The 13,341-nt window shown below is 39.1% G+C and overlaps 1 protein-coding gene across 1 annotated transcript; it reads right to left on the bottom strand.

The window, feature by feature from the left end:
• Positions 1-1,478: 1,478 nt before the first annotated feature.
• Positions 1,479-13,310, bottom strand: LOC137258970 (uncharacterized). Its single transcript, XM_067796665.1, has 8 exons — positions 13,242-13,310; positions 11,555-12,405; positions 9,947-10,811; positions 8,081-8,594; positions 7,140-7,262; positions 5,889-5,967; positions 5,196-5,385; positions 1,479-3,893 (listed from the first exon to the last, which is right to left on the bottom strand). Exons 2-8 carry the CDS (start codon positions 11,942-11,944, stop codon positions 3,838-3,840), a joined length of 2,217 nt encoding a protein of 738 aa, XP_067652766.1. The 5' UTR covers positions 11,945-12,405; positions 13,242-13,310; the 3' UTR covers positions 1,479-3,837.
• Between the last annotated feature and the right edge of the window lie 31 nt (positions 13,311-13,341).

Here is a 13,341-nt window from a genome sequence, read left to right on the forward strand (position 1 = left end):
TGAAGATGCCGATCATAGGTACGTAATAGTGATTAGTGCATGTTGCATAGTAAGAGCAAAGCAGTACATAGCTATCATATTGCAGCTGGTTTCACATGGACTTATGTTTGTTATAATACCACCATTGTGAATAAATCTGATATAATGATTTAACATCAAACACAAATACAGGGGAAAAAGTGACTCAGTGTTCGCATTAACAAAGAAACCTGGGTTTTTCAAGCTAAAAATTAATAAAAACAGGCAAAAAATGTTTGGCGTGTATTTTTTTGGATGTGAGATTCTGATTTATTTAATTTTGAGAAGTAACTCAAAACAGCAAAATATTAAAACAAAACAATAAATTTTGAAATGATTCGGGATTGCAATGAAAATTTTATGTGCAAAAGATCTGGACTACATATTTATACTCGCACAAAATCTAATGCGAACACCGGTGAATTGTAACATCATCAATACTAACAGGAAAACTATGAACGTAACATGAAGATATGAAAATAGACAGCTCTGATCTACATCTATATTACTTGGTGTTTGTCTGGATTACAACACGCATAAAGTACAAACACCTTCAAAATATAACTTGAAAAAAAAGTCGTTTTTGAACTAATTATTCATTTTCTTAAATATGGAAATTATTATTATCAAAACCATGTCTAAAGATAGTAAAAGTGAAGAAATAAAATAAAATAGTTAAGGTGATAAAATTTTCAAGCAAATTTGAACACATATATATTGATGTCGTCTTTGCCTGTAAGATTACAAATTAAACTTCAAAATTATTTGGGTCTGCACTCATATAATTTCAAGTATGTATTATAATAATTAATAACATATGAACATAAAAATTTACCTATACAAATAAGCCATAATGTTCAACATCTTTACTCAAATATCCTTTGTTTTTTTCATCATGGACCACCTTGAGAGTGAAAAAACAATGCAGCCAGACAAAGTCCACGGCACCCCATGATTTGTCCATATTGGCACCCCATGATTTGTGACTTGGGTTTAGTTACCTTTCCAGAATGAATTTTTTTTCGAAAAACCTGCTCCATAGATAAGGTATTAACATCTGAAATGGGCTGACAACTTTAATGGTTTGATAGCAAAATTTTGAGACCATTTCACACTCTTGCAGGATGTCATTTTCTATGAGCCATAAGTAGATATCTCACAGCATCTGTCCTTTACAATCTGGACAAAATAATTTCAATTTTCTACTAGATTCATTCAATGATGTGACATATATCACAAAAAAATATAACAATGCCATTTTTTTTAGCCTTGCAGCTGTCACACACTGACTGACTGATAATCAATAATATGATTTCCCCAGAATATTTACAGATTTTGAGTCCTCTGATAAGATGCAATGAAAAAACTCATTTAAAAATACAAATAAAAACGTTAATTGAGACCCTGTTATATCCTCACTTTGGATGAACAAATCTTAGACAATTGTGAGATTTCCTTTCTTGCACAGAGCTGCAAGCTGCAATGTGCTGATATGGTTACAACTAATTATGTTGACAGCGAAGAGGACTTCTGTTGAATGTTTACAGGAATTACAGGATTTTGTAAACGACAGGGTAGATTTGTAGCATTTGTAAGAATTATATAAATTTGAGACAACTGATATCTCACATATTTTTAATTGCTTTATTTGTTTATAGATTATTTAATCTGACACAATAGCCTTACCGTGATTCAGGTTGATCAGTTGTCATGCTTCTATCTATAACTCTCTACTTTACTGATGAACAACATTTACAACAATAACAACAATTCTGTGTCAAAAATAATCATCTCAAGCAAAAAAGCAAAAATAAACTCCCATGAATTGTTGTTTAATGCCGCACCCAGCAATGTTCCAACTTACTGGGTCTGGACCAGACATCCAGTGATCAAAATCATGAACATTGATCTATGCAATTGGAATAAGATGACATTTGTCAACCAAGCCAAGTCTAATCCCATTTGTGGCTTCTTGAACTAATTCATGATGCATGAAGTCACATTAAAAACTCATCACATTTGAAGATTCTTAAGCACCTGCCATTGTATTAGCATTGTATTAACACTGGTGTTTAACACTGCAGTCAACAGTATTCCAGCTGTATGTTGGCTTTTGAAAAATAGTCTGGATCAGACAATCCAGTGATCGATATGGTGAACAATAACCATATTATCAGGATATATAGTGACACATAATCAAACTCATGGAGCCTGACCGCTGGGATCATTTGGTGGCCTGTCACAAGTATAGTCCATTTGGCTCAAAAGTGGACGGTCACACTGAGACATGGATGTTCCTCTCTATGCACTTCTCCCTTGTAACAAATAATGGACTATGTGAAAACTGTTATGATAGTTTGTTAAACAACTTCTTATATTAGGACATAAATCTTGCAAAAATCATGGAGTTGGTCTGATGCTTTGCTTAGGATCAGCGTTTCATTGGGTATTATATTTTGACTAGTTTTCAAGTTACGCTGCAATTCATCAGTCTGCTTTTGAATCAAATGGACTATAGCAGAGGTAGCTGGGGACATAATTTTACTTTGAATCTTGACATGACTGAACTGTGGACATATGAATCCGGGGATTCCTCAGTTCAGTAAAATTAATAAACATATTTGTGAAAACAATTACTAACGATGGATTTCCTCTTTTCTAAGCTACCATTAAATATCACAGCATGAATATCTGCAGTTTAACATTTTTACTTCGACCAGGGACACAACTAGTTGCTTATTACAAGTGTACTTTCTTGACAACTTGTCTTGCTACAGATGATCAGAAGCACATTTTAAGGCTTTGAACCTTAATAACAAACAAAGGGATTCCAGGGCTCGATTAAAGAAACTTGATTTACCAGGTGGAGCACCAGATGAAGGTTGCCATGACAACAAAGAAGGATGAGGCAAAACCAAGAGGCACCCTGGTTCTATACTGTTATCAAAGTAGACGTATGAACTTGTCTTGATAAACAGAATGTTAGTGATTTATATGCTGATGACCTTAGTAGGTACCAACTGACATGGACCCCGTCATAAAAGTAAAGATTCTTGTTACATGGGAAACAGGAAATGAGTGTGTTTAGTTTTACACTGCTTTTAGCAATGTTGAAGCAATATGATGGAGGGAGACACAAGAAATGGGCTTCACACCATTCAGCTGGAAAATCAAAATATAACAACAGTGATCAATCTGTGATAGATGAAGCTATAGTAGATTACATGATCTTGACATAATGCCCAAGACAGCTTGAAGAATTACACACAACATGAATTAGTGATGTACAATGGTAAACACAGCTTTGAGGTGTTGAAGGTGTTCAAGATTGATAATGTGTGGATAAGTATTGGGTTTGTCAGGTCACAAACATTTTTGAAATTTTGGTAACATTTTTGCCTGTATCCCCTGAAATTTTAACACTGATGGAAATATATAAAAGTGACTTTGTGTATACACACATTAAATGATAAAGTTAGAGTTAGCCTTGCAAAATGAAAATAAAGCGAGGATATGGATGGAAGTGTTTCCATATTTTTTAAACATGCACTTGGTGCACAAAAACATATATGGGGTTTCATTTATTAATAATAATTTGCTTTGACACCTGTCCTCATCAACTTTAATCGAGCCCTGTATTCGGAATCACTAGCATGCACACTGCTAATGAGCTAAGATACAGCACCACAATAAAATATTTTTAACTTTTGAATTCCATGCTTTTAGCATCCACACAAAACTTAATTATTATGCAGTCCTTGAACTCTTGATGGAGATGTGAGTATGATGAAATGTCAAGGCCACCTACAAAGGTCAAGGTCACTGGAGAGTCCCAAAGCCTTGCATACTCTGAGAGGTACGTTGTGGAGGGATACCTACAAGGGAACAACACATCATGAGAATCTGTGACACTGGTATTTGTATAAATTTATACAAACCTGTAGAGGTAATGAATTCTTTGAAGAATATTCTCCTTGGGGTACATATAAGCATTTTTATGTCCATTAAAAATCCCTAAGAGAGTTGGAACTATTTTGACAACAAAATATTTACAAAAAAACCCAACTCATTTTTGTCTTGTGGGACCACCTTTACAGGCAACATATGTCATATTTGGGATTTCACTTTCTTAGTAAAGTATAAACTCTAGTGCTTTTTTGGTAGAGTCCCATTCGAACCTGCACCCTCAAAGTCAGGCACCTAATCGCCAGCACACAAAGTCAGCCGCCTAGGCCGCTCAGCCACCATGACTTCCACAAAAATGAAAGTCGGACAACTGGTAGTCTAGACTGCGTACTTTGTGTACCCCTCTGATGAGTGTAAATTGGCACTGACTGTGTAATCATAGCTTTTGGCCATGCCAATTTACACTCATCAGACATATGTTGCATTTGACCACTTTCTAAATGGCATCGTGTAATCACACCTTCACAGGGCCCCCCCCAGGCCCCGTACAGCCAAGAGCAAGAAACTCTGGTCATGTATAAATTGTAAATAACCATTCCAATGTCAAATGCAGGCTTCCCACAATTCACAATGATAACAGGATCTGGATTATGACATTTCACTGTACATCAGTTGTGTTTGTTAACATGATCTGATAAGAAGCAAGGTGTGCAATATATCCCTATAAGGAATTCACATCTGTTTCAAATTCCACTTGGAAATTACCATTGTTGTTCATTTCCACTTTGGAATTCCCATTGGTTTTTCATTTCACTTACGAATTAGAACTGGCGTTTATTTCTACTTGGGAATTCGCACTGCTTGTTAATTCTACTTTGGAATTCCTATTGCTTTTTTGTTTGGGAACTGCCATGAGTTTTCATTTCCATTTGGGAATTCACATTGGTTGTTAATTCCACTTGGGAATTCCTGTGGTCCTGTGATAAATACTCAACCACATATGGCTATGTCAGTCTTAGTGCAAGAGCCAGTCCAGTGCTAGGAAGGAGATCCAGAAGGATCTTGACTTGGGTCGAGGACAATTACCACTTTGAAAAACATAAGCAAAGGTATTGTGCTTACAAATACAGAAACATGACACAGAGTTTGAAGCATGATCTGGGTTGTTAGTCAGACCAAAGGGAAAAAACTCTTCACAGTTCACCACCTGGGTGTCCTGTGAACAGAACTGCAAATATGTTGGTGCACAGGTGAAGAAGAAGACCGCTCACCAAGAGGAGGAGGTCCAGCCGGCCACATACTGCGAGATGACATTGGGTCACTCCACTGCATCTGGACGGGTCTGTGGGGGAACTGACTGTTGTCCGGAGGCTCCAGATGCTCCACACCGGAGCTGAGATACAGGTTAGAGTGGCTCCATTGCTGTTTGGGAGGCCAGGTGTGCATGGAAGATGAAGCATCCTGAAATATCCATTCAAAAACAGCGTCATGAAAGGCAAGGCGAACACACACCTTGATGTGATTTTACATGAACAGGTAACACTGAGAAGCTTAACAGGCAGTATTTGGGATTACACATTTTCAGGAATGAATAGATTCAGAACATCTTTTGGTTGAGTTCTGGGATTTGTACCTCAGATAAAGGTACCAAAGATCCAAAACACATGGACATGCATACAAAGTTTTTCACGGAGCACTGGGAAAGGAAATGTTTGTTTATTGCCAGCAATCAGCAATCTTGCAGCTGTATGATGGTGGTCTGTAAATAATCCAGTACATAATCTCATACCAAAATCTGGTGACTGACATCATGAGCACCAATCTGTTCAAAAGGGAAACAATCACATATGTCAACCAAGCCAGTAAGCCTACCACCTGACCCCATTAGTTGGCTCTTACAAGAAGCATAGGTTGCTGAAGACCAATTTTAACCGGGATCTTATCGGGCTGTGAGGCATACATACATGAGGGTCAGGTGCCATAGCCCCTTGGTAGTTTTGGGTGCCCCGCCTTCTGTCACAATCCTCATCACTGCTGTCCTCTCTGCAAATAAACAATATGTCCATTGTTCCATTTTTTCATCATTTCATGTCATACCATAAAAAAAACCCAGAATCACTTCCTGGTGTAGCTGACCTAGATATTAATTTCAGTATTCTCATATTTCAAAGGGCCCTGTTACCAGAACATCGTCACATTACTCTTTGAGGCCTCATGCACACCTAAATAAAAGCTAAACTTCATACTGTGGGATTATTCAACACAAGTTAGTTTGAGATGAAAAGCTATCACAGACAATTTTTCCTGATCGATCAATAGGGTGTCATGGAATGACCTAAATCACATTTGTCTATCCTATTGTCACCTCTGTTGAAAGAAGGAAGTTGGTGAGGGACTACCCTGCCTCTACTATTAGAATGGGGAACATTGAGCAACAGTTATGACGGACTATCCTACCTCTAGTATTACAAAGGGAACATTGAGCAACTGTTATGACAGACTATCCTACCTCTAGTATCTAGTATTACAAAGGGGAACATTGAGCAACTGTTATGACGGACTATCCTACCTCTAGTATTACAAAGGGGAACATTGAGCAACTGTTATGACGGATTATCCTACCTCTAGTATTACAAAGGGGAACATTGAGCAACTGTTGTGACAGACTATCCTACCTCTAGTATTACAAAGGGGAACATTGAGCAACTGTTGTGACGGACTATCCTACCTCTAGTATTACAAAGGGGAACATTGAGCAACTGTTGTGACGGACTATCCTACCTCTAGTATTACAAAGGGGAACATTGAGCAACTGTTGTGACAGACTATCCTACCTCTAGTATTACAAAGGGGAACATTGAGCAACTGTTATGATGGACTATCCTACCTCTAGTATTACAAAGGGGAACATTGAGCAACTGTTATGACGGACTATCCTACCTCTAGTATTACAAAGGGGAACATTGAGCAACTGTTATGACAGACTATCCTACCTCTAGTATTACAAAGGGGAACATTGAGCAACTGTTGTGACAGACTATCCTACCTCTAGTATTACAAAGGGGAACATTGAGCAACTGTTGTGACAGACTATCCTACCTCTAGTATTACAAAGGGGAACTCTAAGTAAGTGTTGTAATGAACTATCAAACCTCCAGAATTAAGATGGGGAATGCTGAGGAATGTTTGGGGGAACTCCAAGTAGGACTACTCACTTGGAGTCGATGGCCTGCACCAGGTCCCGACCGACAGCGTAGAACTGTTCCCCACTGGACGAATCATCACTGAGGTCACTCGAGTCCTGGACACCGGACCAGCTGCTGTTCATTGTGTCAGACCTAAAACGTGGAAGTTGCCTCCACAATTACTGTCTACAAGGCCACTGCAGAAATTACTTCTTGTTTTGTATGACTTGCATGAATTAGAATGGAATAATCACATGTTTTTTCTCCAACAAAACCAGACAATAAGAACCATTCTCAAGAACCAGTGATGTGTAACTTGTCCACTGACTGTACTGTTGGATAATATCACTTAAAGTCTAGAAATATATAGAGCAAAATAATCATAACATCATAATGAAAATGTGGAGGAAGAAAGTGAATAGGTGGAATGGACAAGCTTTGGTTGTGATGCCAAAGACCTGGGTTTGATTCCCCACATTGATACAATGTGTGAAGCCCATCGTGTAAAGCCCATCTCTGGTGTCCCCCACTGTGATATTGCGGGAGTTTTCTAAAAGTTGCGTAAAACAAAACTCACTCACTCATTTCCTGAATGATACTGACCCTTAAATAGTTACCAGACAATCTAGTGACTGATATTATGACCAACGTTCCATACTGTCGATGGATGGCACACTGTGAACCTAATGACATAGCTTCAACTCCTGTTCCATGAAGTCAGCACTGACATGGAGTGCTGGAACTATTACAGGTTGTTGTCACAAGGAAAACTCTTACGACAGGGGTGGTGGGGTGGCCTAGTGGTTAAAGCATTAACTCATCAAATGGAACACCAGGGTTCAATTCCACACATGGGTACAATGTGTGAAGCCCATTTTTGGTGTCCCCTGCTGTGATATTACGGGAATATTGCTAGAAGTGACGTTAAATGAAAGTCATTCACTTATCAAAAGTTTAATAAATGCACGTACCCTCCATGGGTGTTCATGGTTGGCCAAGTTCCACTGCCAGGGAAACACCACTGAGACGAGGACATAATTGGCCCGGGTCCAGGGCCGGCAGCTATGTATCCTGGGTTCGGACGATATGGCATGTGCATCTCCTGTGAGCATTGACGCATGTGCATGGTTGCATCCCGTGAGGGATCCCTCATTTGCTGCTGTGGGAATGACTGAACGGCAGGGAGACTAGCTCTATGCTGGTGAGGCCAGGTGTTTCCACGGACACCAGACAGATCCAGGCATCCTTCTGAGCGTCGGTGCATCTGGTACTTTGGATGCTTCATCTCTTCAACGTTAGAGTCGGAGGCAGGACTTGGCATGCGATATATCTGGGGCACTGTCAGCTGAACTTGACCTTGAACCTGGTTCTCAGGGATGGCTTGCATAGGTGAGTTAGAACAGTTGACGCCAGACAGCAGGTTGATGACACTCTCCAGCTCTTCCTCTGAAGCCAACTGACAGTTCACCTGCATTAGGCCCACACCTGAAAAAACAGTGAAATACAAACACTTGTCTCAGTTTACATTAAACTATCCAAAGATCAGCCAGTTGTGATTCAGTGTCGCACATATTAATGCTGACTGGAGATAAGCTGGCACGAAATCCTTATCTCAATTTCTGAATGGGACATCGGGAACATGAACAGAAACCCTTACCTACCTACCTCACAGGAAGTGAAAGTAAAAACAATCTGACACAAACTTCTTAAAGGTGTTAAGATGACCTCCAACATCAAGACAGTGTTCATGTATTGTGTCTTATCCTCAAACAAATAAGACAGATAAGCTAATGGTCCAAAGGAAGTCTTCAACCTGCCGGCCCCAGTTTCCAACTGTATATATAACAATGACTTTCACCGAAGCTGTCATATGTGACATGTCACACTTGTTCACTGTTCAATGCCAGTTATAAGAAATGCTAAATTTAAAATATGTGATTAATTTTCCTTTGATGTATCCCCAGAATTAATTGTACTTGCTTAACTGGACCTCGCGCTTCTGGACCCAGATGGCAAATTTTCAAACCATCCCCATAGATTTCCATTGAAAAATGATTCAGTTAACCAGACAAAGAGATCGGTGCAACATGCATGTGTATGTGTCATGTCAATACCGTTTACCGCACGATTATGTGATTTCATTCTCAATCTATGGGAAGGCATTTGGTGTGAATTGATTAATTAGTCATCAAAACACTAGTGACGTGTGTCACTCATGTTGTTCATTAGGATTTGGCACGTGTGAGAACATCTCATCAGTAAAGGAAACACATGTAGGATTAAGGGAAACTACAAATTAGTACAATGTAATTGTACTGTATATAACACTTATAAATCGACCTCTGCTGTCTGTCGTGATGCAAGTTAAAAATAGCCTGCCACATGATATTGATACGCATACGAGATTTTTTTTTGCTTTCACTTAATTTTCACGTTTTGGTTGTTTGATCCAGTTAACCAGACGTCTCAGTATCCGGACAATTTTCGAGTGAAACCAAAACGTCTGTATAAACGGGGTTCGACTGTACATTATTAGAAGTAATGTAAATAATTTTTAATCCCTAATTTCCCTGCAAGGGAATTTGGTACTAGTTTACAGTCATCCTGAACTAGTCAGTTGTCTTCAATGTCAAGGTCATTTAAAGAGTCGGTTCATTTATGTTAAAGACAATACCCCTCATGCTATTCCCCCTCTTCCTTGCCATCTGGTTTGAAGTTTCACGTTTTCAGTCATTATAATCAATATTACTCATAAAAATATTAGCTTGCTATGTGTCTGAAAGATTTAACATTGCTTTGTGATATGTGGCCTAAAATGTTAACTGGAGGTACAATACCTGGTGGGGGTTGAAGCCCTTGTATGTGTAAGTTTCGTGGATCAACCACTGGATTCATATGAGAGTGATGAGCAGGCTCCAGGCCCATCAGATGGGGTTTCAAAAGACTGCCTGCAGCCAACTTGGGATCACATGATTCAGGCAGCCCAATCAGTTCGACTAACGGTTGGCCTTGACCTGTAGCACTTGGATGATGACCTTGACCTATGGTATTTGGAACATGACCTTGACTCATGAGAGCTAACTTTGATAAACCAAGACTTGAATTGTCAAGCCTTGGGTGACCTTGAACAGAGGCTTCCAGTTTCCTGTGCCCGTGAGCAGGTCCATCAAGGTCAAGGCCAAGAAGATTAGCTTGTGGAACTTCTTTTGAGGCAGAGATTTGTTCTGTGTGTGCTACTGCTTGATCTTGCCCCCTTTGTAGTGACTCGGAGCTGCCTGCAGTCTGAGTCGAGTCCAGCTCATCCTTAGTCGCGCAGCCTGCTGCATCAGATCCAACATCTACATAAAAGGCACTTTTACCTTCTTCTGGTGAAGGTTTTCGATCAAACAGAGAAAGCAACGACGACTTAAATGTTTGTTTGGCTAAAGGTTTTGGTGAATCTGGACCTTTCATGGCTTTCTTAGTCTTGGGACTCCCTTTGGGTGATTGGGATGGACTGCTGCCATTCTTGAGATGGATTTTGTTCTGTGATTTGTCCATATTAGTGGTAAGCAAAGCCATAAAGTGTTCAGTTATCTCCCCTTGATTTTGGATTCCTTTTGACATGCTTAGTTTCTGAACCAGATCCATCATCCTGTCACTGCAAAGCTTGTGGTATGTTTGCTGGGTTTTCAAGAACACCAATAACACCTTACACAAGGTCTGAAAAACACATAAAAAATGTTTTAAATAAATACTTCAGAAAGTTCATGTTCTTCAACCCCACAGACAGCAATATTCTAGCTGTCACTGTGGTTTAGAAACAAAAAGTCCAGATGGACCAGATGGACCAGTGATTAAAGTTTATGAACAACTGATGACTGTGACGTACAAAGACATAACATGTGATGGACCCCCATGTCATTCCCTCTCGAGTCAGCTCATATGTTTTTTCGTTTAATGCACAATTCCAGGTATAGGACGCATGTTGGACATGCAGCTTCAGCTGAAAAACCATTAAATATAATCCTGCTTGACAAAAGTACATACTACGCATGTCACCTCTCCATCATATAATTAAGAAAAACATTGTAAAGTTATTGGTTCAACAAATTTCATGTGGGCCTTTTTCCCAGAGCTCAAGAGACAGGATGCTTTAATTGTTCCCCACTGTATTTGTACCCAGTCAACATGGTCAAGTTGGTTCCACAGTGATTGAATTAATCATGTTAATTAGGGTGAAGCGCTTCAGTTAGCATGGTTAGTACTGTGGAGTGCACTGTCTCATGAACAAGAGTTGATAGGCCGTCTTGCGTACATGTTACATCTCGGACTGGTTATATTTGGGATTACACTTTCTCTATAAAGAACATATTCTGTAATTTTTTGGGCTTGAATCCCATATCATAATGCATATCATACATAACTTGTATTCAGACTGATATCAAGAGTGTTGTTCACTTTACCTGAGCATATTCAGCAGACAGATCATCTGCTGTGGTATCCTCCATCTTTGCTTTCAAGTCATATAGAGCAGAGCTCATGTCCTGTAACTGTCGAGACACAAATGCAGTCTGATCACAGGCATAGACATCCCTGAATGCAACACCACAATCCTCAGCAATGCTCTGGTGTTGTGTCTCCTTTAGTGCCTTTGTCAGTGACTCCGTCAGGTGAGTCCCAGCTCCATCTAAATTCTTGACAGCATTTTTAAACTCTTCAACACTCTCAAAACATTCCTGTACTTCTTTGCTCAAATGATCGTTACTACCATTATCGATATGAAAGACTGATCTAGTTTCAGACCCCACAGCAGGCCGGCTACTGGGGAAAAGATGTTTCTTCAAATTTTCCATTTATACAGACTCGTTCCTATGCTTGTTGCTATAAATCAACTGTACACAATGTTGTTTCTTGATGTGGAGATAATATCAACATTGAATGAACAATGTCAAAAATATGTGTAAACTTTGTATAAACACGAAAACTGGTTTTGAAAATATGACAGATTAGCTTTTGATAGAATCAAGGAAGACACATCAGATTATTAATTCTTCTGTCCAGCAGGGATGGTACCAAAATAATTTGGAGTTATGGCAATAATTATATTGGTCAGCACTATATGTATTAGACACAAACTTTTATACAGTTCCAGCTGTGATTGAAAGCACTGAACCAGCCAGTGCTATCAGACTGTTCTTCAGCAGTCATACTATGTCCCACTATAGCCAGATAGGGGATGCATCTTCACATGATGCAGCATGATGTAGCCCTATGGATACATCTTTACTGTTGTTGTGCTCACTATGAATACAATCTGCAAAAAAATATAAACAATCAAGTTTCAAAATGTATCAGATGTAACACAACTTAATAATAATTAGACAGGCACTGACATGTATCATTGACATAATCACTTCAGTGATATGGTAATCACCTTACAAAGTAATCTGACTTTACCTGCACATGAACAAAACAGTTTAATACGGTGTCGTTATGCAAGATATAAATCAGCTGAACCATATTCAATAATTAATAGGTGAGTCGTGCAAAGTACAGATAACAATACACAAATGCCAATGAAATAGTATTGCTCCAACATACAGACCCAAATATTGGTTTAACTTTGACGGTTGAGCGGACAAATGTTGTATGGATGAAATTATCCTGCAGTCCAAGTGGACATACTCGTCTCTTAAGTGAATACGGATATGGAAAGAATTTAGTCAGTGTATAATCTTGCTTGGGATGACACACCGTCAAATCCTGTTCTATACTGCTGCGAGAATGACGCACGACTCAGTCGATAGAACAAACTTCTGTTGTCGATATATTTGCACAGAGCATGATGATATTGCTTATCCCTGGCATTTTTCAGAGCAGACTAAGTAATGTATTTCGTGTGACGCACTAGCACAACACAGCTGTGGTATACAGAAATCAATAGAAACGCAATTTATACAAAGTCCTGACTCACGCGTTTTATCGATATCGCGAATTCATCACACGATTTCATGTCTGAACACAGATTACCAATATATCCCCAAATTGCTTAAATGTTGGACAGACATCATGTCGGGTTAATAATCTTCAAGAAATTGTTTCTGCAGAGGAAACTAGATAAAGGTGAACCATGATCGAATACATACATACGTTTTCAAATGGTAAACATTGGCATACATTTTCGTAAGCTGTCGACATTGAAACCGGAAGTCCACCCCCGCCCCGCATGAGACGGAAGTTGTACAAATGC

Source organism: Haliotis asinina, chromosome 12, assembly GCF_037392515.1.
Source record: "Haliotis asinina isolate JCU_RB_2024 chromosome 12, JCU_Hal_asi_v2, whole genome shotgun sequence".
Taxonomy (NCBI): domain Eukaryota; kingdom Metazoa; phylum Mollusca; class Gastropoda; order Lepetellida; family Haliotidae; genus Haliotis; species Haliotis asinina.

Coding starts and splice junctions, on each gene's coding strand:
- LOC137258970 (XM_067796665.1), bottom strand. CDS start 11,944: ATGGAAAATTTGAAGAAACATCTTTTCCCCAGTAGCCGGCCTGCTGTG. Junction 5,968..7,139: donor GTGCAGGCCATCGACTCCAA/GTGAGTAGTCCT, acceptor GTTTATTTGCAG/AGAGGACAGCAGTGATGAGG. Junction 5,386..5,888: donor CTATGGCACCTGACCCTCAT/GTATGTATGCCT, acceptor TGGATATTTCAG/GATGCTTCATCTTCCATGCA.